Source organism: Physeter macrocephalus, unplaced genomic scaffold (genome assembly GCF_002837175.3).
Source record: "Physeter macrocephalus isolate SW-GA unplaced genomic scaffold, ASM283717v5 random_1095, whole genome shotgun sequence".
In the NCBI taxonomy this organism is placed as follows: Eukaryota; Metazoa; Chordata; class Mammalia; order Artiodactyla; family Physeteridae; genus Physeter; species Physeter macrocephalus.
The window spans coordinates 2383-25000 of NW_021146947.1; the positions used below are offsets into that span (position 1 = coordinate 2383).

The window sequence follows — 22618 nt, forward strand, 5'->3', positions numbered from 1 at the left end:
GGTCCCACTTCTTTAATAACGACAGTTTTCATGTTCTTGACTTTAAGAAAATGCCTTCGCTCCCGGCACTTCAGAGCGGACAGAATGGATAGATGCTTTTGACCTCAGCCACTCAGCAGCCCTGTAGTATCCCTATTTCGCAGATGAAAAAAAGCGAGGCGCAGAAAAGCCAGTAACTTGCCCCGGGTCATCTGGCTGGGAACAGGCTGAGCCAGGAGGTCCTTCACCTGGGCGCCAGTTGCTGCCCGGGCCCGCGGCCCCCTTGCGGCTTTAGCAGCCCGGGGCAGCCCCAGGAGGCCCTGTTACAGGCTGAGTCCATCTGGACGTGACGGACGTACTTGGCGGGGCCCAAGATGGAGTTCAGCCGTTCGAAAATGACGTTGCAGGAAAATAGTTCAAGGATGAAGGACGAAGTTCATGCTATATCGTTAGGTCACAGAACTAGTATCAGTCGTTATTTATGGTCTGACTCCATCTTTAGTTTATAAACAACAAATCGTACAAAATGGGACAGTCCAGTGTTCCCAACTGCACCTGCAGGTGACATCCCCTGGGAGGTGTTTTAAAATACAGGTGATTGGGCCTCACCTCTCGGACAGCCTTCCTCAGCTGGGTTCCTCCTCTGAGCCAGAGAGCACAGAAAACCGTTTCACCCACACTTCTCAGTCCTTCGAGAACAGTGGCTGGTACCATTCTAGGTACACGGGAGGGAGGTGGCCTCACTGCAGACAGTCAAGAAGCACGGGGTGGGGGAGGAGGGGCGGGGGCACAAACACCAGCCGTGGTTAGGAGATGCGCCAGGGCGCCACCAGTGGCTCTGCCTGGATGGTGAGATTCTGGGCCATTTTTCCTTGCTTTTTTTTTTTTTTTTTTTAATTTTTATTTTTCTGCTCCCCCCTATTTTCTGATTTTTCTGCAAGTTTGAAGTGCATTAGGACATAAGGGCAGAAGTCAGGACTTCTCTAACACCAGGTCAAAGCACTGGTCAGAGTCCTTCTTGCTAAGTCAGGCAGCCACGCAGATATCCCTTGGGTGGCTTGCTCAGTGGCAGCCTGTCCCCTCCCTGCCCCGCAGTACCACGGCAGCCTGGCGTCCCTCAATGGGCTGGAGGTGCACCTGAACGAGACGCTGCCCCGGGACCAGGCGGCCCCCACGGCCAGAGCCTATGGCTTCGCGCACTACGACCGCGTCCAGAACGTGCTGGCGGGTAAGGGGCGCCTCCGGTGGGTGGGAGTGGGAACCGGGGCCCCGCGCACGGGGCGAGTGCCCTGCAGTCAGGATGCTGCTTTCTCACTTGGAGCCCAGCTCCCACGGGGTTTAAATTCTCTTGGCAAACACTTCTTTTCTCATTTATCTTATTTTGGCCGTTTCTCCAACATTTTGAGAGAAGCACACACACGTTCAAATGTCTGTGATGAGGTCGCCTCCCGATTCGGACATTCGTGTGCAGAGACCGGTGTTGCCCACCATTGGGGGCGGCGTGTGCTCCGTGGCGGGGCGCAGCTGGAGGGCCCAGCACCCCGGCCTCTGTCCCGCTGCCCCTGGGCACCCGTACCCCAGGCCGGGGCCTCACCCTGTCCCAGTGTATGGTTCTGGGTTTGGGGGATGTTGGTGAAGGGGGGGGGCGGTCTGCCACTCACGACTTCTGTGTCCCCTTCTGGAAGCCAACCTGCCACAGGTGGCCACAGCCCAGGACCGCCGCTTCCTCCAGGCCGTCAGCCTGATGCATTCCGACTTCGCCCGGCTGCCCGCGCTGTACGAAGTGACCGTCAGGTGAGCGTCCCTGGCTCACGGACAGCCCTGCGCCAGGAGCCGCCTTCCCGGGGTCTGGGCAGAGCCTCATTCATAACCAAATGAAGGACAGTCCAGGAACCAGTCAGGGCTTTCTTTGATCTGCTCCGGTGCTGCTGTCATCTGCCCCCGTGCTTCCCATGTCATGTATTTGCTGGGTCCCGTCCTGGGGTTCGGACTGCTTTACACACTGGGGTACAGCAGGGAGGAGACCTAAGGCCCTCGCCGCCTCAGTGCTTCCAGCCGTCACTGGGGAGGGAGGAGGGGCCTCAGTCTCTGCCATAAACGATGCTGACGTGCTGTCTTCCGTCTTCTAACTTAACAAGTCCCACGTGCTCGTGACCAAGTCTCCCAAGTCAAATGTTGTCCTCCCCTCGCCGGCAGTATGGCCCAAAGACACCCACAGTTAATAGTCTGGTGTATGTTACTCCAGGTTTCGTTGGTTTTTGTTTTTATTTTTTGCATATAAAAGATAGACGATTAGAATTTTTGATTATTTAATGGTCTTTCTTCTAGAAAACTGGAGCATACTAATGTGCTGTTTTACAAGTTTCTTTTTTTCACCTTGTTGCATGTCCTGAACACCGTTGTGCCAGCAGATCTAGATCTATTATTATTATTGTCATTTACAGTCTTTAACCAACCGAATTTCTACTTTTTCTCTCTACACGCTTCTCTTATGAAACCGGTAGCAGAAAAGAAGGCAAGTTAGAGGGTCAGAAGGGGGGTGCCTGCTCTGTGTATATCATTCAGTTAAGTCCTTGGGATGATTTGGTCGAGTGCATTCTTTTGAACCTCATTTTATGGATGAGGAAACTGAAGCACAAACAGAATGAACGACTCACCCCAGGGTCGCATTCTTACTCAGAGGCTGAGTCAGGATTTGAGCCCAGGTGTCTCAGCTCTAAGCACATGCCCCCGCCACACACGTTTCCAGTTCCGGGGACAGTGTGGCTGAGAAGGAGGCGTGTGGGCTCTGGGCTCGGCTCTGGTGCTGACCAGGTTCTGATGCCTGTCACCGGCCACACAGGAATGCGGGCACTTCTGCTGCCCAGCGCCATCTCCAGCCAATATTTCTGTATATCTTTCCGTAATAAATGTGTCTCCTCTGGCTCTAAGTCACAGCTGCCCCGCGCTGGCAACCTGGATCCATCACCCACCTTGTGGCCCTGTAGTATTTCATCTTCCTTGGAGCTGAGAGGGTTTTAGCGTTGGGATACGCAGCTCATTTGAATAATAGAAACAGAAAAAACAGGCTCCATTTCTTAACCACTCACCACGGGCTAAGCAATTTGTATATATTCCTACTCATTTACTCTCTTTATAAAGTCTCAGTGAGAGAATTTACTGTTGTCATATTCATTTTACCGATGAGAAAGCTGAGACTCAGAAAGCTGGAGCAACTTAGCCAAGGGCACACAGCCAGGAAGTCACAGCGGTGGGATAAGCACCTAGGTCTGTGTGACTCCAGATCCGTGCTCGTTACCCGCAGGCCAGGGTGCCCCCCTCCACGGCCGTAGTGACTGGTCCATGACTCGTCCTGCCGGGTCACTGACAGCACCTCTGGGGGTGTCCGGGCTCTGAGGGCTCACAGGCAGCGTCGGACTGTGGTCTCCTTTCTTCCTCCAACAGGAATGCCTCCACGGCTGTGTACGCCTGCTGCAGCCCCGTCCAGGAAACCTATTTCCAGCAGCTGGCGTCGGCGGGGCGGAGCTCCGGCTTCCCGAGTCCGCAGGACGGTGCCTTCAGCCTCCCGGGCAAAGCCAAGCAGAAGCTGCTGAAGCACGGGGTGAACTTACTTTGAACCGTGGGTTCCTGACCCCAGCAGATGACTCTCACATCGAATCCCAGCAAAGGAAGCTCTGCCTTGTTAAATGGAAAAGTCCCTCTATTTTGTTTTCCTTGGAAGAGTCCCTTGTTTTTAGGAATGTAATGATATTTGAGTGTTTGTTGCCCCTTCTGCAGATTGGCGTTGGAGGAGGTAGCCCTCCGGGTCAGCAGACCTAGAGCACGTGGTAAAGACCTTGATGATGTGGGCAGCACCGCGGCCAGACTGGGCGCCTTGGCTCCTTACACCCAGGGGGCACAGGGCCAGTGAGTCCCCCTGTCACACTGAGCCCCGGGCACCTGACACTTCTTGCTGCTGTTCCACCGCAGCCTTAACTAGGACCATAAAAACCCAGGTGGGCGTTTTTTCTAGAACCAGGTTGGCCCTGTCTGGAGTATTTGTCCAGCCCTGCCTCCAGGGGGCCGGTCTGAGGTGTGACTGCCCAGCCAGGAGACGGACTTGTCAGCGAGCAGACCGGAGCTCCCACTTCTCAGGTTATCTTCAGAGCTGTCCTTCTGGGAGGCCGGGACGCCTAGTGCAGCGAAGCAGTCAGGGATGCTGAAACCACCTGTTTGGATCGTCTGGAACTATATTCAAAATGAGGAGCCTGTTCTTTGGCTTACCCGTAGTGGGGGCAGATCTCAATGACGTGGAAGGGAGTTTGGGGTGCCGGGACCGAGAGCTGGGTGACGACAGGCCAGACTGGGCCCCTTGGTTGGAAGTGGGCTGTGCTGCTGGTTCCTCCCGAGTGAGTGTCCCAAACGGGAGTTTCTGAAAGGTTTTGGTGCAAAAGCAGAACTGTGCTTTTCAGCGGTGGCTGCGTGAAAGGGAACAGCGTTCGTCTGTGTGTTGCCGGGCTGGAGTAGTACGAGAACATCAGTTCTGTTACGTTATAGTCTGACATTTTATGATGATACGATGCAGATCACAGGATGAAAATATTTCACAAAATCCTAACCAGATGTTTACTGGAAGTGCCTGAGATTCCATTTGAAAATTGTGATGTTAATAACTTCACGTCAGTGAACCATTATCTCATGTTTCTGACATGGTGTCTTTTTCCGGAAACAAGTTTCTAAGGGCTAAAAATAAAATAGCCAAAAACACTAATGAGTTCTGAGTAACAGTAACATCTCTAGTGACAAAGTAAGGATGAAGGTATGTATGTACATATGTACATGTGTGTATATTTCACGTGGTCACATTTCTCTTTGCCCTGCCTGATCCAGCCTGGCCAGGTGAGGAAGAGTGCGTGTCAGAACGGTCTGTGCGAGGGTGGCGGGCTGTTCCAGGGAGCGCCAGCTTCAGCGTGGCTGGACCGCACACCAGGCCCATGTCACCCTTTCTGTCACCTCTCTGGGGTCCGTCCTGCCACTGGCTGGCCTAAGAGAGCTTCCCAGATGGAGGAGGACCACACCTCAAGCTAGGAGAAATGTACAATGTCCTACTTCTCTGCCTGATTCTCCAAGGAAAAGTCCCTTACAAATCCCGGGCCCAAGCTTTCAAGGAACATTCCCATGACTGACTTACACAGAACTTGTTCCCTTTCTGTCCTGGGGTATTTTCAAGCATCCACACTTTTTTTCCTCTTGCCACTGAAGCTCCAGAATTGGGAGATCTCCAAGTCCTGAGTTTGGTGAAATTCTGACCTGTTACGTGTTGACACAGGGACAGAACTTGGAGCCCCCGAGCCCTTTTTCATCTGCCCCCCGCCCGGTACCTCGGCTAACTACCTGGGCTCAAGGACTCTTCCAAACAAATTCTGCTTCACAAGGAACTCTCCCGCCTGTCTCTGAGCCCCTTCCTTGCTGTCAGGCCATTGGCAGAGCTTAATCTCCTCTGTTTTGCTTTCAGAAACCTCTCTTCCCATCTAATTTCCCAGGGCTGCTGTTGAGCCTCAAATGTGTGTAATACAAAATGTTTGTTTCTGAGAATCAGTGCTCGAGGCAGCCCGGTGCTTCCGTCTGAGCTGAGTCTCCGCGCTCACAGGTATGAGGTCCTGTGATCTCAGGTCCGCACAGCAGAATGTGAGACCTGCATGCGACGGCCATTCTAAAATAAGTCCACAATTTCTTTGCTACAAATTAGGGACCTGATTCTCCCCCCGAGTGTGGGCTGTACTTCGTGATCCATTTTTAATGACGAGAACGTGGCAAACATGACAGTGTGACTTCTGAGAGTAGGTTACAAAACATCACAGCTGCCGCCTCTCTCTCAGTTCACCTATTCTGGGGAGAAGCTGACATCCGGGCAGCCCTATGGAGAATCCCTCGTGGCGAGGGTCTCCTGCCCATGGCCGCGTGAGTGAGCCTTCTTGGAAGCAGGTCCCCCAGCCCGGCTGCCTTCAGAGGACTGCAGCCCCTGCCGACATGTGACTTAACCTCGTAAGAATCAGCCAGAACCATCAAGCCGAACCACTTCTGAACTCCTAGCCCTCCGGAATTGTGGGAGATAATAAATGTGTGTTGTTTTAAGCCACTCTTGGGGAGATCTGTCACAGCAATAGACAGTACACTCGCAAGCCCACATCTTACCCCCCGACCGCGTTCCCTACAGCTTTGGTCCCGGGACCCTTCCGCCAAATTCTGGACGAAGCCTCGGTCCGTATCCCAGCCACCAGCTCACCCACCGGGCCGCACCACTAAGGAAGAAACTGAGCGCTCCCTCCCCTTTCTTCCTGCCAGTTCCAGAGTCCGATCCTTGCCGCGGGGGCGAGCCCCACTCCTCCGCACCGGTGCCCCCCAGGGACGGCGGTGTCTGCAGGACGCCCTGATTTCCGGCACACCCCGGAGCGCCCCCATCATCCAGGACACCTGCCTCCCGCCAGTGAGCGGGGAACACGGGAGGAGGGAGAGAAGCGAGAGGCTCTGTTTGGGCTCGGTCCCCGCGGCTGCCCAGCAGCTGCCACCTGCGAACCTCAGGGAAAAAGGTCCCACGGCGTGATTAACAGTGGCAATCGATCAGACTCCTGCCGGGAAAGGCTCTCTGGTCCCCGGAGGGATGTCGAGCCTAATCAAACTGCCTCCCGCTGGAGGGAAGCATCTAGGCTTATGGCTCTCGTCACCTTGACAGTGCAGCCAGCGGGGACTGGCTCTTGGCTGCGGTCACCCCCTCTTGAGCGTTGAAGCCCCGTGGTGGGCCTTTCTCGTGTGGCCGAGATGCGCTTCACACTCCCCCAGGTACTGCGTTCCTCACACCCGTCCTGCAGGAAGTGGGGTGCGGCTGCTGCCCGCTGAGTGTGCATTCTCACACCAGACCACAGGCCCTGTGTGGCTGTGGGCCCAGCAGTGGCCCCCACAGATACCGACCGGGCCCCGTGAGGTGGCGCCGTGTGATCAGGGTGGCGCGGGCGTGATTAAGGATCTTGAGGTGCAGGTCCTCCGAGCGCCCTCACGAGCGTGCTTGTCAGAGAGGCGGCAGAAGGTGACTCGCGGAAGAGAAGGGCAAGTGAGGACGGAGGCAGAGGCTGAGCGATGCGGCCACAGGATGCAGAAGGGGCACAGGACGGACTCTACCCTAGACAGCAGGACTCTGTCAACGCGCTGACTTAGGCCCAGCGAAACCAATTCTGCGCTTTGGCCTCCAGAAGCATGAGCGAACGAGTTCGGTTGTTTTAAGCCACCAGGTTCGTAGTAGTTTGTCAGAGCAGCCGTGGGAAACTAACGCGCCCACCCTGCAAACTTGACGTGTCTGTCCTTCCGGCCATTCCAAGCCTCTGTCTTTCAACAGCGTGGTGCCACGGAGCGCGGGCGGGGAGCGAGGGCTCGCACCGCGAAGGCCCTTGCGAGGTGGCCGAGACACTGGGCGAAGGGGAGCCTTTAGCAGAGCAGTGACTCAATTTGGTTCTCGTTGGGAACGCCACTGGCTCTCAGGGGGGTGAGAAGCGGCAGGAGTGGGACCACCAGGAGGCTGTGGCTGTCCAGGTGGGAAGGGCTAGTGGCGCGGAGCAGGGAGGTGACAGGACTGAGAGAAATGGGCAGATTTGAGGACTACTTGGCAGACTGGAAGCGCCCCACTTGGGGCAGATAGAGGCATGTGCCTGCTTTATGATGGGCACTGTCTCCGGACGGAGGAAGCCACAGGGAGAGGGAGACCCCTACTAATAAGGGGTCCACGGGGGTGAGCAGGGAACCGACGGCTGACGCTCTCGAACTGCGTGCAACGCTAGCATCTGTTCACCCCCTCCCGCCTTACACACACACACACCCCTTCACTGTGGATTGTCCTGGGAGAAGAGCAGCAGGAGGGGAAGTACCCTGTCCCCTCCCCCGGGGGGTGGGGTGTAAGAGCCACGCTCGTCACCCTAGATCAGGAAAAAAAGACGCTCTGGATCTTTTCTCAGTACATTCATCGAATTTGGGAAGCTTAAGGTGAAGATTCTAAGGGCTTCAAGGCTGAAAAAGGACACTTCCTCTCTGTTTATTTTCAACGTCTGAACTTGAAACCAGCTGTGTTTCTCTGGGGTACAAAACCCAGAGTGCCTTTTGAATCCTGTCAAGAGCCAAGAAGAGGCCATTTCATGAGAGCCTAAGTGTGCTGGGGTCCAAGCTGAGTGCTAGCCCTTCTCTGCCCTGCCCTCCTACTCAGCGGGCCTGAGAGATCCCTGGGAAGGGCGTGGGGCACGGGGGAGGGTGGGGCAAGCCCTCTCCCCACTCCCCCTCCCGTGTGCTCAGAGGGTGTGTCCTTGCTCTCCAACCAGCGTCAGCTGGTTCCTCGGGCAGCAGGAGCGCGCGGCTTTGGTGTGAGACCAGGGCTCAGATCGCAGCTCTACCACTTAGTGCTGCGGAAACTCTCAGTATCTTCTTTAAAATGCAGAGGAAAGACGATGTACGTGAAGTGTGGTATGTCGTGGACCCACAGGAAGTGGGGCTCAGTGTGTGTGTCCTGAGAAGGCAAACGGCCTCCCGGGGGTGGGGGGGGCTCCCTCTGCGCGCGTGGAGAGAGAGGCCTGAACACATGACCGGAGTTCAAAAGCCTGGGGATGCTGAGCCAGCCGTGAGCGAGGACACCTGGCTTCTGTTTCCGGCTCGCCCGCCAGCCGGCACCACAGCCTTGAACTCGCCCACCGCCCCGAGCCTACGTTTTCTCGTGTTAAGTGTGCATAACTGTCCCAGCACCCACCCCCGCGCGGGGCCACAAGTATTATGGGATAATAATGTATACAACAGAATCTTCCAGAGGGAACAGTGCTGTCTGTACTCGAGGACGAAACACACTCACCTTGAATCTGGGCTGGCTAACGCGGCGGAAGTGGGAAACATGGGGAAGGGTAGGTGATCCGAAGTTAGGACCAACGTGTGCGCCTGGGAAGGAGGCGGAAAGTCAATCAATCTCTGTGTGTGTTGCCTCCTGCCACCCAGTGCTACAGTCGGCTTGAGTATTTTCACTGCCATCTGTCAGCAGCTCTAAAATATAGAGCCTTATTCTGTCCTGTGGCCTGTGTTTACATCTGGTTAGCAAGATTCAGCCGGGGACATACATGTCATGGGGAGGCGGCTGCCAGCAGGGCATGATGGTCCTTAAAAACAGCATTTTGTACTTAGCCTCCGCTTCTCATATTTACGTTTTAAAAGCATGTAAGGAGCACTTCCCACCCACCCACAACTTGCCGTAATCTTATCTTATTCAGACCTCACTTTAAGCCCACGAGAGGAAGCATTAGGCACATTTTAGAGATGAAGTTCACAGAGTGGATTTGGACATTTGGTAGCGACGGTCAGAAACCACAACTCAGACTTAAGAGTTAAAAGGGAGTTTATTGGCTCATGTAACGGAAAAGTCCAGAGGTAGGGCTGGTTCCAGGCAAAGCTATATTAGGACTCAGATGATCTCCACAAGATGAGAGACCTGCTCTCCTCTGTGGGTTTCACTCTCAGATTTTCCTTACACTGGATCCCCCACTCCCATCCCTCGAAGAGTAGCCTTTCTCAATGGTCCCAGTAAAGAACTTGGATCATGTGCCCAGCCCTGACCCAATCTCTTAGCACCCAGGAGTTTGGAAAGCTCTGATTGGTCAGGTGTGGATCATGTGCCCAGCCCGGACCCAATCCCTAAGTACCCAGGAGTTTGGAAGGCTCTGATTGGTCAGGTGTGGGTCATGTGCCTAGCCCTGCAGCTGGGGTTGGGTCAGGTCCTGGAAATCCAAGGACTGAGAAAGGGGAACGTTACGGTCTTGCAAGAGGCTCCTCAAAGTACTGCTGGAGGAGAGTGTTAAAACAGTGACCATCCCCTAGAGGCCAAGGGCAGGTGGCCTATCCCAGTATCACACAGGGGCACAGCTGAGCCTTGAACCTCCAGCTGGCTGATTTCAAAGGCCTTGCCATTTTTGCTACTCAGGGCATCGACCCTCAGCTCCAGGTACACATTAGAGTCAGCCCAGGAAATGAGTTGAAACAAATACCGAGACCTGGCCCAAGAACTGAGATGCCTTGGGGGCAGGGCGTGGGCATCAGTATTTCTCAAAAGCTCCCTGGGTGATTGTACTGTGCAGCCAAAGTCCAGAACCAGTGGGTGAGGACTACCCTTCTCCTCCTCCACCACACGCTGCAGGGCCCTACTCAATGCTACGAGGATGGCTGCTGTCAGCAAAGGAGGGCTCAGAACCCAGACAATCTAGGCGACTTTGGGGGGTGATGAGCAGGTGCCTGGGAGACCTGGGAGGTGATCTTGTCAAACTGAGTTACCGATCCGGCCTTGCAGCTGAGGCAGGCTGTCTCCGGGTGGAAGGCAGGGCTTCCCATTCGAAGCTGGGCAGGCATGCTGCCTCCATTCTCTCACCTTGGGCATCCCCGGCTGCAACATGTAAATTACTTTAGCAATTGCCTAGTTGGCAACGCACACTTCAGGAGAGCGAGAGATATCGTGGCCCAGAGCACATGGTGCTCTTCCCTCCCGCTTGCTGTGGCAGCCTGGCCAGCTCTGCTACGAAACCACCTGGCAGCCAGGCATCTCCTGGGGCTCCAGGCCACCAGAGCCCCCTGTCCTTCTTCTAAGACAAGGGAAAAAATTCAAACCAGAGCCACCAAGGGCCCCGCTTCTCCCCGAGGTTAGACACAGACAACGGAAAGAAGCCGCAGCTCCCCTGGCCACCTCTACCACTGATCCAGTGGGTTCGTCCATCTCTTCCTCACCCATCCTTCCTCCTCACCTGTTTCTCTATAACCGCTTAGAACCACTGCTATGTCAGGAAGGGAACCAACCTCGCTGCTTCATGTGCCAGGCACTGTGTCTACAGTGAAGGAAACTGAGGCTCCCAGAGGCTCCGTGACTTGCCCAAGGTGACATGGGAGCAAGTTCCTGGCACCGAGTCCCGAATCCTCAGCTTTCCTGAAGCACGGTCCTTGTTCTTTGTCCAGAGTGACACCTGCAGATCCTGAACATTCCATGGATCTGCCCTTTTCCCCCACTCCACGCCCATTACTTAGAACTACATCTTGCTCCATTCCCTGTACAAGATCACCGTTAGGGGCCCGCCTGTCTCTGTGACACGATCCAGAAACCAAGAGCCTCCAACGAGTGGCCCTCTCGGAGCCTCCGCCTACGTCACACGTCACCTTTCCAACAGACCACTTTACCACTTCGCTCCGGTTTTCAGCAAGATCTTTTATTTAGCCCCTGCTCCCCAACCGCGTCACGTGAGCACAGGTCGCCGGGGGCCCGTGTGGGCTGCTGGCTTTGTAAACGTAGAGCAGTCAGTACATATAGAAATCATGCACCTCAGTGATTCTTTAACAGGAAACTTAACAAGTAAGAAGACTTCAGGTGTGTTTGACATTTCTGCCCTTTCCTGCGTTCTAATCGCTGAAAAATATCCGTGTAGAAACTGTACTCAAATGTAGACACGGGTTCTTTGCACACTTGCTAGTAACTACCTAGTGCGTTTCAGACCGCGTTTACTTCTGACGGTTGTTCCTCCCAGAAGCTGCTGGTTTCCGTTCGGATAGAAACATTGGACCCAGACATGGGACAACCAGTATGTTCCGTACCGCCCCGAGGCTTTATAAACCTGACTCTGCCGTAATACGTTATTCAAAAAAGGCATCTCTAGTGTGGCCGGAGGAGACTCCTTCACACATCGGCTAACGGGGGGCCGTTTCTAGGCTCAGTGCCTCAAACCGGCCACGCCCTTCACAGGAAACCCAGCGCCGCGACCGTGGGTCCTTTGGGTCTGTAGGTCCCCCCCAGTGTCCTCACGTGCACACACTGGCTCAGATGGCCCTCACTGCACCCTTGTGCACTGACAGAGACCCAGGGCCGACTCTGCCGTGATCTCTGAGCCCAGCGTTTGAACACTTATGTACAGACAAATAAATGGAAAATCACAGGCAACAGAACTCCAAGGCAAAGCAGACACTTTGGGCGGATCTACGATTCCAGTTTTGCCAGAGAAAGGCTTTTCCAGAACGTCACTGGATGAGTGAGGTCTGATCCCACCTCGGCGCCCATCAGCCAGCCTGGTGGTCTGAACGCTCATCACCGTGGACTCCAAACAGCTCAAACAGGGAATTCTCCAGGCCCGGTTTGGCAGTAGGGCTTCTGTAGGCAGTGAGGTAATCAAATCACATGTTCAGCTGCTGATCCGAGGGAGCCCCGGCTTGGCCCTCGAAGACACCAGCCTCAGCTTTGTCGGAAAGCAATGTCTACAGAAAAGCCTCCAGTGCCACCAGCCCGATGCTCTTGCCATCAGGGACCTGACTGGGTTCAGGGTGAGGTGAGCAATGGTGAGTCTGCCCCGCCCTGACCGGGCCACCCTGTCGAGGAAGCCAGCCGGGGACAGCTGGGGATGTGGACCGCGGGCTCCCCCTGCCCGGGCGGCTGAGGCCCAGGGTGACCGTGACAGCAGCAGAGGCCACGTCCTCCAGCTCTCTGATCTGCAGTGTTTTGTTTTGTTTTTTTCTTTTAAGATGACAAGAAGATTTATGTTATTACATCCAGACAAGTAACCATTTGGCGACCCTATTTCAGAGCACTGACGAAACCAAGTAGCAGCGTGACACAGATGACAGGGACACCGAGCCTCTGGTCACAGAGCAAAGTAATGCGCTTTTAGGCAGAAAGGAATCGCAGAAGCAAATGACTGGAAGGGGAAAAAAAATCTAAGGAAATACAAGCTGAAAATTTCCCATTTTCAATAACCGAAGGAAAGAGGGACCCAACATGATCTAAAAAACAAATCCCAAATGAAAGCATTCTGTCGAGACAGGTTTCTGAGCATGGAATTGGAACAGGGGCAGGGGCCGGGCCGCACCCCTGTCTGCCCAGGCGGACCGCGGCCACTCTCGGCGACTCCAGCACGACCAATGTTCTCATCGTCCCGGGGCAAAGATGAAATCCAGGGCCTGCCGTTCGGCCGCTGCGACGTTGGGATGCCACAGATCCACCATGAAAACCACCCGTGGGCCGTCCTCCGCCGAACCTGGGGGAGGGCGGCGAGAGAGGAGAGGTTCAAACCGCCCGGAGCCAGGACCCGGGCAGAGCCAGACCCACGCGGTCAGCTTTCGGGCAGGGACCCCTGCTGACCCCAGCACAGATCGCAAGCTCTCCTCCTCTCTGATCAACAACATTATCAGAAGGCCCCAGAAGGTTCTAAGCAGAGTGCGCGAAAGGAAAGAGGCAGAGGGAGGGAAGGGTGAAAACGTGGTAGGTGGACCGCGGAGGATTTTTAGGGCAGGGAGGTTATTCCGTGCCCTCCTGTCACGGTGGTCACGTGACATCACACGTTTGTCCCGACCCACAGCGTGTACAACAGCAAGAGTGAACCTTCATGTAAACTACGGACCTGAGTTAACGATGATGTGTCGAAATTGGCGCGCCCCCTGTAACAAACGTACCGCACTATTACAAGATGCTCACAGAAGGGGAAATTTATGGGGGGTCACGTCAAGGAGCACACTCTGTACTTCCTGCTCAGTTTTTCTGGAAGCCAGAAACTGCTCTGAAGAGAAAGTTTAAAGATACATGTAAATATATATATTTATATTTTTAAAGGCGGCCACGGGGCACACAGACACTCACCTTCATGGAACGCGGCGTGCAGGAAAGAATCATCGAAGAGGAGGCAGCGGCCTTCTGCCCAACACTGGGGCTCCCCGCCCACCACCAGCTCACAGCCACTCGGAGTTTTCAGACCTGGGGGCAAAGCAGAGAAAAGAAAATGAAGGCCGGCAGGGCCAGGGACGCCGGAAGTCGGGAGTGGCAAGCTCTGGAGGGAGCTCTCAACCTCCAAAGCCCCGACCCTGCGCCTCGCCCCTCGGGAGCCCCGCTTGCTGGGTGGGTGGAGGCAGCCCGTTAGGACAGGTGCAGGCCGCGCACCTGCATCCTCGCTGTGCTCCCTGGAGAAACTCATTCCTCCGCTGGCTTACTCTGCTCTGGGCCACGGACTACTCTGATTGAAGCACGGACCAAGGTTTGCGCTACATGCGTGAGACTCCTGAAGCCCAGCCGTGGGACCCCGGAAACCGAGGGAGGCCAGGTTCAGAGCCCTGCCTGCCCAATAGGCGAAGGCTGCTTCAGTCGAGATTAAAGACTCGGAGACTCACACAGTGCCCTCCTCTTTAGGGTCCAACGTTGAAATCCACTGTGAGGCCTGAGGATGGCATGTTCACAGTCCAAGTTTCCCCAGCCTCATTCTGGGAAAATGGTGACACCCCTAAAGAAACGCCTGAGCTTTCAGAGGAAACAGACTGCCACCCTCGTAGGGAGCCATATGTTCAAAATGCAGGTGGGGGACCCGAGCTCGGGTATATAACCCCGGAAAGGGGGGTCTTCTTCAAACACTGCCGTGCATGCACTTCCACACCCCCGTTTCCAACTCAAGGGTCTGAAGGAACGCCTGGCCCCCGGCACTACCTGGCTGTCTGTGAATGAAGGCACCGGCACAGCCACCTAACTGACTCAGAGGAGGCTGGGCAGGCCCTGACCCGGGAGGAGGTGGGCCCTGCAAGGGGGCCTGGGATCATGGTGTTGTGTCCGTCTTCAGTGACCCACCCTGACAATCACGACCCTGGGCCGGTCAGCATCCCTGCTCTGATTTAACGTCCCTGCGACACACATGAAACAGCGTACTCTCTAACAGCCTGAGGATTTAACACACCCTCCGAACCAGAAATGGACGGCTCCAAGAAGCACATACGGAGTAAGAATTCAAACAAAGAGGCCACGTGGAGTAACGGGCAGGAGAGAGGACTTCAGGTCGGACGATCACCCTTACGTGCTGGGTGACTCTGAGCAAGTCACTCAACCTCTCTGAGCTATAGCCTCCTCATCTGTAAAGAGAGGCCATGAGCACACTTGCCTTCCAGGCTGTGTGACCACTGTCCTTGCTACCAATCACCGAAGACTTACTGTAAGCAGGTTTGTGTTAAATAAACACTTTAGGGACATCACTTCACACACTTTCCAGATGGAGCCACTGAGCTTTAGAGAAGTTAAGGGACCTGCTGGACGTCGCTATTTAGTCCTGTGGGAACTGAGATTTGAACCCAAACTGTCTGGCTCCACGGAACAGACTCTTACAACACTGGACAGTCGGATATAAATGCTAGCTGTTACGTCAGTAGCAGTGAGGCTAAGTGGCTGTCAACCTCCCTGTAGTTAATATGTTTCAACTGTCAATAGAACATCTCACTGAATCAGCTGGCGCTGTCCCTTCTGCCTGGGAACCAGGACCTCCCCTGCCGTTAACAGCTGCTGGGGAGGTCAGGGCTGTAAGGAGCTCTGCCTGCCGCTCACTGGCCTGGATGCAGAGCCCCACACGCCACACCTTTCCATGCATGCCCTCACCGCTTGGTTCAGTGGAGAAGGCCTTTAGGGAGAGGTGGTTCTCTGCAGGGACAGAACAGCCCAGGATTCCAAAAAGAAGCTCCCCTTTTTCTGGGCCACGAAATGATTCATCACCACCCCGTATGGTACAACAGAAAAACGGCCTGGCTTGCCGGCTTTCCAGCCCCTGATCACTCGCCTCCGCCTCCCTTCACTGCGCCCCGGCCTTCCAGCGGCCCACCACCCCCGCCCACTGCCATAAACCAGCCTGGCTGCCAGATATGATCGACACTCGCCCAAACAGAGCATTCGGGCGGCTCCTGGGGACAGACAGGCCCCACGCGTGGCCTCGGCCAGTCCCATATCCCCAGGCCCCCTCTGGCTTAGGGCTCACTGCTTTGTCCCCAATGCCCATGGACAGAGGCGCAAGACGGGTGGAGAAAGGGCTCTGTCCACCGCTTCAGGAGGCTGGCAGCTGGCACTCAGGGTGGGCAAGGCAGACAGGAGCTGAACCAGCTTGTATCACCCAGCAGGACGGCCGAGAAATCCAACAATATACACACGAAAGGAAAACGAGAGCCTAATGGGCTTTTGTAGCGAGAATCTGGATACACTCACACATTTTCATCCACCCTTCCCTGAGGGTCTGCCACTGGACCGGTATCTGCCTCCTGGCTAACAGCTGCCTGATTAGTTTCAGAGGTTGTTCCCTGGAGGTTTTTGACAGTGGGTGGGGATCTCGCGGGACACGATGCTGGGTGATGGCTGGGCCGCACGGAGGGGGTGCTGAGTGATGCCACCTCTAGCGGGAGCTCGGAGCAGGCTCGGCAAACGTGTGCCATCCGGAGGCGCTGACGGCTGAAGAGCGGTGGCTGGGCGACGCCCCCAGTCCCCACTCAAGACGGAAGGCGGAAAGGGAGGCTGCGGGGCACTTCAAGGACACAGTTCTGGAACCGCAGGTGCCTCCCCACGTCTGCCAGGTAACTGGCGGAGGTGTGGCCGCTGGCACGTACCAGGCCCTTCCTGCCTCTGACCTCATTCTCCGGACACCCCCTATGTCAACACACGAGGTCACGTGAGTCTCACACCCCTCTCTTTCCTTCCTGGGTGGAAGGACAGAGGAGAGGAGGAAACGGAGCAAACCCAACCCTGGCGCTCACCCTTGCTAAGGGGAAAGCCCACGCTAGTGGGACGCCTTCCAACACCGCCTGCTGTCCAGGGTGACACGGATGACCCAGTTTTTCTGGTGGCAAGTGACTCTCTGGGCCGGGAGGGGAATGACGGGTCATAAAGAGGCCCACGTGGGCACATGTTACAAACACACACACACACACACTGCATACACACGCATACACTGCACAGATACACAACACGCATGAACCCCCAGGAGGCAGATCCTAGGTGGTGTTGCCACCAGCCCTTCCTACTCCACACAGCTGCCCAGAATTCTACCACATCAACCTCAAACGCCCTTCCCTACACGTCGTTCTGAAGCTTTTAAAAAACTTACAAGGAAAACCTTTAAAAAGAACAGCATTGCTCCCCGACGCCCACAGCCTGGCAGGGAGGCCCCCTGCGGTTTGCTCCCACTGAGCTGGTCAAGCTCAGCCCCACCAGCGGGCTCCCCAGCTAGCCCAGATACGGCGCCCCAGCCCCAGGGGAAGGCTCCTCCTTTGCTCCGCCCCGGCGGTCGCAGCCGTCCTGCAGGGTCAGACCCCCTTCCCGGAGCAGCCCACAGGCAGCCCCTGTGTCCCCTGAGCTCAGAGTACGCCCTGGTGCCTCGCACAGAGATCTTATTACAATAATCATCACTAAGACGATCACCTCACTTCTTAGATCAACCAGAGCCCCCTTTAACTGACTGCCCTCTACCTGCCAAGCACTTCACACACGGGACATACTTCTAATCTTCCAAGCAGCCCTCCAGGTAGGTGTTACGCCCATTTCAGAGAGGAGAAATTGGAGGCTCAGTTTCAGAGCCTGCCCAGGGACACCCGGCAAACGGGGCTAAGCCGGGATCTGAGTCCAGGTATGTTTGCTTCCAGAGTCCGCGCATTTTCCACTGTTTCCTGGGGGCAGGGACTATGTCTTATGGGTCTTTTTTCACACTGCCCAACACAGTGTTTGATCATAAAAGCTACTAGCTACCATTTATCGAATGCCGTCGCATGCCAGGCGCCGTGTCAAGTAGCCATGGCAGATAGTACTTTATTGAAACCTCTCAACATTCCTGTGAGTAAGTACTATCTCCTCATTTTACAGATGTGGCAACTGAGGCCCAGAGAGACGTGGTTATTTCCCAAAGTCTCACAGCCAGCCACGAGGCCAGGCCACTCCCTCCAGAGACCCTACCCTGTCCTGCTTTTATTCCTGAAATACTCAAAACGATGTCAATTGCTCGAATCTAGTTCCTTTTGTTTTTTTAGAGCGGTGAAGCCCTCTGTCCAGTCCCCACAGAGAGCGGGAGGAGCAGAGGGCTCTGGGTGAAGAGGGGCTGGAGGGGCCGGAGGGCCCGGGGCTTCGGGCTCAGGTACCCAGGCGGCCCCGAGGCTCCTCTGTGGACCACAGTTACGGACCCCCTTCTCCAGCCTATACTGGGGCTCCTCCGTGTGCTTCTCCTCCCTCCAACACAAAGCCGGGGCGGGCACACTGCGAACTCCCAAAGCTGGACCCTACTCAGGCTCCCGGCAGCTCCTCTAGTCTGGGATGCCAACCAGTGGTGCCATTGCCCTGGTAACCAATATGTTATCATGACTCACTAGGAAGGAGGCATTCTGGGGAACTAACGTCCCTCTTCACCGAGGAGTTTTTGAGCCTGCTTTTATCAAGTACTCCCTATCAGGCTCGGCTTGAACAAATGCTTCACGATGCGCGTTATCATACCAGAGCCTCCACATAACTCTGTAAAAGATGATCTTTTTATAATACCTCCGCTTCCCAAATGAGGAAACTGAGGCCCAGAGAGGTGGACTGACTTGCCCAAAGTAACACAGCCAGCTCACGGTGGGGTGAGGACGCAAACACAGGCAATCTGACTCCAGACCCTGTTCTCAAAACCACTGCTACACACACTACCCATATTACCAACCTCCCTGGAAGCCGAATAAAATCAACTTCACACAAAGCGTCACTTCGTCCTTGGTGATTCGGAAGGCACTTGGGTATCTTTCAGCCTCCTGAATCACCCCAATAGCCTTTGGCTCTAGAGCTACTCTGTCCAATACGGTAGCCAACTGTCATATTTTAAAATTTGGATTCAAGTAAAAATTGAGCTCCTTAGTTGCACTGGCCACATTTCAGGCACTCAAGTTACATGCAGCTGGTGGTTCCTGCACTGGACAGCGCAGATGGAGACCATTCCCATCTCAGCAGACAGCTCCTTTGGATGGAGTTTCTGTCACAAATTAGGTTTACAGTGACCACGCGTTTCTTTTTTGACTCAATTCTCTGCTGCCAACACTGTTTACGTGTGACCCATCAATTTTTGATCAGAGTACAGTGACGCGCGTGACAAAGCACAATCCCGGCTACCGACTGCGATTGGTGGCGCCTGGACTCCCGTCCGGCAGGCGGGCTGGGATGTATTTATCAGAACAGCACGCGCCGGGAGGCCCTGTCCCCGCCACATACCTAAATGGCATCGGATGCGGATGTTGGTGGGTCCGTAGTGCTCCGTTATCACGGTGCCGGGGCTCAGCACGGAGATGCACGCGTTCCCAAAAACATTGTTCCCAATACAGGTCCGAAGGCTTCCAAGCAAGCGGTACGTCCGTGGGCACTTCCTGCAGTTCCGGGGGACGCAGACCCCCTGGTTGACCAAGTGAAAGGTGACCCACTCCCCACTGGGGGTGCTGTTCATCCTCCAGCCCTGTGGGAGGCTGCAGTTCGAGAACGCCCGGTACAGGGCCTCGAACTCGCCCAGGACGGCCTGGAAGTTGCGCTCCAGCAGCTCCACGTCGTGCTTCTGCGCGTCCCGGGCGAAGTAGGGCGAGGTGGGGAGGTCGGGCAGGAAGAAGACCTCGGGCTTCTGGATGGAGGGCCGGCTGCTGAGGTAGCGGCCCTGCTCGCGGATGCCCTTGTGGATGCGGCCCATGCCGGACCAGGAGTAGCGCTTGGCGTACTCCTGCAGGTTGTGGTAGAGCTTCTGGTTGAGGCCCTCACTGTGGCTGCAGCGCACGCACTCGGGGGACTGGCAGTACACGAACCCGTTCTGCACCCCCGTGGCGTCGGGGCCCTGCATCAGGGCGTTGACCGAGACGTAGGGCCGGGGCTGCTCCCTGCCCACGTGGTAACAGTACCACACGAACAGGACCAGCAGGCAGGCCACGGTGACCGCGGCCGTGGTGTCGCAGTCCCGCACGGACTGGATGCCAGTGGCGATGCAGTCCCTCAGGCCATCCAGCGACCAGCTCCAGGCCACCAGCCACTCGAGCGACATTTTGGGGAGCCGTTGGGGATCCGAAGCGAGGCCAGCCGGTCAGTCCTCGGGGGTCCCGAGGGCATGCATACCATGCAGGTCAGCGTAGGGGGTGAGGGGCGGCTGGGGCAGGCGGAGGCATGGCTGCCACGGTTCCTCGGGTCCTGCCAAGGGCAGCATGGACAGACATCCGTGCCCAGCCCCCCGCTCCCGGCAAAAGTCACTGCGGGTGGGGGCAAAGGAGCGGCTTTAGGTCACGTCGGCAAGTGGGGCTGGTCACCGTGAAATGACTTTTTTAGGCAGTCCAAACCTGAAAAAAAAAAAACAAAAACCGGCATAAACTTTTACACCTGGAAAAGTCCTCAAGTGAAACGCAAAGCCCCAGCTCGTTTTGTCAGGTCTCTGTTGGAAGGGGACAAGTGGGGCTGGGCACCCTGGAAAGACTTTTTTTGGGAGTCCCAAACCGAAAAAAAAAAAAACAAAAACCGGCATAAACTTTTACACCTGGAAAAGTCCTCAAGTGAAACGCAAAGCCCCAGCTCGTTTTGTCAGGTCTCTGTTGGAAGGGGACACGCTTCTCAATCCTGTACCTTCTCCCTCCATTTTATCACCACCCCTTTTCCCAAAAGGCCAGTAGTGTTTAATCTGCATCAAGTATTGTTTGATCATTACAGTAGTCCCATCTGTTTTGTGTCATCCTTAGGAGGTGCTGTGATCCCCATTTTATGGATGAGGAAACTGAGACTCAGAGAGGTCCTATAACTCACCCCAGTTCACGCAGCTGGGGCAGGGACACAGAGCCCATCTCACTTCAAAGCAATATCTATCCATTTTGCTATGCTCCTGCATAATAGGTATGTAATAAATGCTTATTCTCCTTAAATCTCTGTATCTTTTATTACAGAGAAAGCTGGATTCAAAAGCATCTTACAAATGGTAAAGGAATTTGGAACTGCGTATTCTCCATTTTACTTTCTCTTTTCACAGCACTTCATCATTCTTATTTAATCTCTCTTGCCCTTCTGACATAGGTTGGGCTTAAATCAAGCTGGAAAAGGAAGTGGGCTCCCCGGGGTCACATCTGTGGCGGACACCAGGCATTTTCTGTCTACTCGCTTGGGAGGCTATCTACTGGCCTCACCCATGGGATTATGAAAGTGAAATGATGGATAGAATGAAAATAGAGGCCCTTTCCGGTCTGTCTCCAAAACACACAGAAGTGCTGTGCTTTGCCACGTATCCTGCCGATGGTTTGGGCCAGTGTCTAGCATGCTGATTATCCTAACAACCTAAAAGATGATCGAAGCCCAGCTGTCTCATTGCCTGTGTCTATAAAACCCCGGCCGTGTTTCCCAGGTGAAACTCTCTGTCCATCCTGCTCTAATTGGATGAAAACAGCCAGGTCTATGTTCTACTACATGTGTAATACATTCCCTCACCTCGAGGAGCAGAATAATTCAGAAATTTCCCTTGGTACCATGCTCTCCCTTGTCTCACAGGAATGTGAGAAGGCAACTAACAAAAATAGGAAAGCTGTACCCTCCCCCTTCTCCAGGGACTAAATTTGGCCCGAACATTCTTGCAACGTAGCAGAGAGGTTAAGAACCCAAACTGGGCAGGTCACTCCCCTCTCTAAGTCTCAGTTTGCTCATCTGTAAGATGGGGTAATGCTCCTCTCATTGGATCAAGGGGAATGATGGGTTGAAAGCACTGATGATCACATCATGGTGACAGTTCAGAATGTGCTAGTGACCGCTGTGACATGTGGATTCCCATCTCTATTAGCCAGCAAACCACAGGTGGGCCATCAGGGAAAGGTATCTCAGGTCTGAGAATTCCAACAGCCAAAGGTAAACTCTTGTTGCCACACACCTCAAGGAATTTTTTGGGGGGGTCCCCAGACGTGCAAAGCTATTAAAATTAAAGGGAAACCTTAGATTGTCCTTAACTCCCTACTTATATCTTCCCAGCTTAGATTGAATAAAGAATCGCTTGACTATAATATTCAGTCAGAAACGCATATGCTGAATATTCATGGACATTTTTATGTTTCTAGGAAAAATACAAGAGTCGGGAGGTTAGAAGCTAAATTTTTTCCTCAGACGTTCTCCATTTCTTCACAGATTTGGGAGAAGAGGGAAAGGTTGGGCCCCCTGGATGGAAACAGAGCCCCTCCCCCACTCACCCCGGGGCCCTGGTTCTTGACTAGTCCTCCCACAACTGGCAGCTGTTTCCTCTTGAGGAAAAGGGAAGGAAAATCATAATGAAAGGTATTTTGTTTGCAAGCCATCTCCCAAACAGAACCCCAGGATTCTTGAAATTCAGTGTGAAACTAACATCTGTGTGATAACAAGCACTTTTACTAAAAGGATTTCCCCCATCACTGAGCTGAGGCCCTCACTGGAACTTTTAAAACCCAGTCTCTCAGGAAGAGAGGTTTTTCTTAAATGTTCTGAGAGTGACATGATGATCATTTAACAAACACCTGTTAAGTGTTAGTTCCCATCAGCCCTGCTTGAAGTTTAAGTCAATCAAAATGAAGACGCGGAGTACCGGGTAGATGACGAGGGAATCTCTCCATTGGACAGTCACACCACTTACCCTCTCCCCAGGGAAGCCTCATTCTGTACACCACCAGCCATGAACGCTCCCTAAGCTGAGCTATAAACAAAACGCAGAAGCTCCTCATGCCCTGGACCCCAGCTTCAGACCCTGCTCACAAGATCACAAACAGCACTGAGAGCTCAAGTAAGAACTTTTCACATCTATCACTTACTTTTACCCAAACTACGCTGGCAGGACCCTGAGCCTGGAGGTGGATT

General features: G+C 54.6%; 2 protein-coding genes across 2 annotated transcripts; one reads left to right on the forward strand and one right to left on the reverse strand.

The window, feature by feature from the left end:
• The first annotated feature begins 792 nt into the window (after positions 1-792).
• Positions 793-6101, forward strand: LOC114485564 (BLOC-3 complex member HPS4-like). The gene is made up of 4 exons (XM_028487233.2): positions 793-828; positions 973-1207; positions 1665-1773; positions 3424-6101. Exons 1-4 carry the CDS (start codon positions 793-795, stop codon positions 3593-3595), a joined length of 552 nt encoding a protein of 183 aa, XP_028343034.1. The 3' UTR covers positions 3596-6101.
• Positions 6102-11208: 5107 nt separating this feature from the next.
• On the reverse strand, positions 11209-20049 carry ASPHD2 (aspartate beta-hydroxylase domain containing 2). Its single transcript, XM_007101925.3, is given in 4 exon segments — positions 11209-13034; positions 13634-13747; positions 19010-19825; positions 19828-20049. Coding segments are annotated over 4 exon segments (1104 nt in total). The 5' UTR covers positions 19892-20049; the 3' UTR covers positions 11209-12924.
• Positions 20050-22618: the final 2569 nt, after the last annotated feature.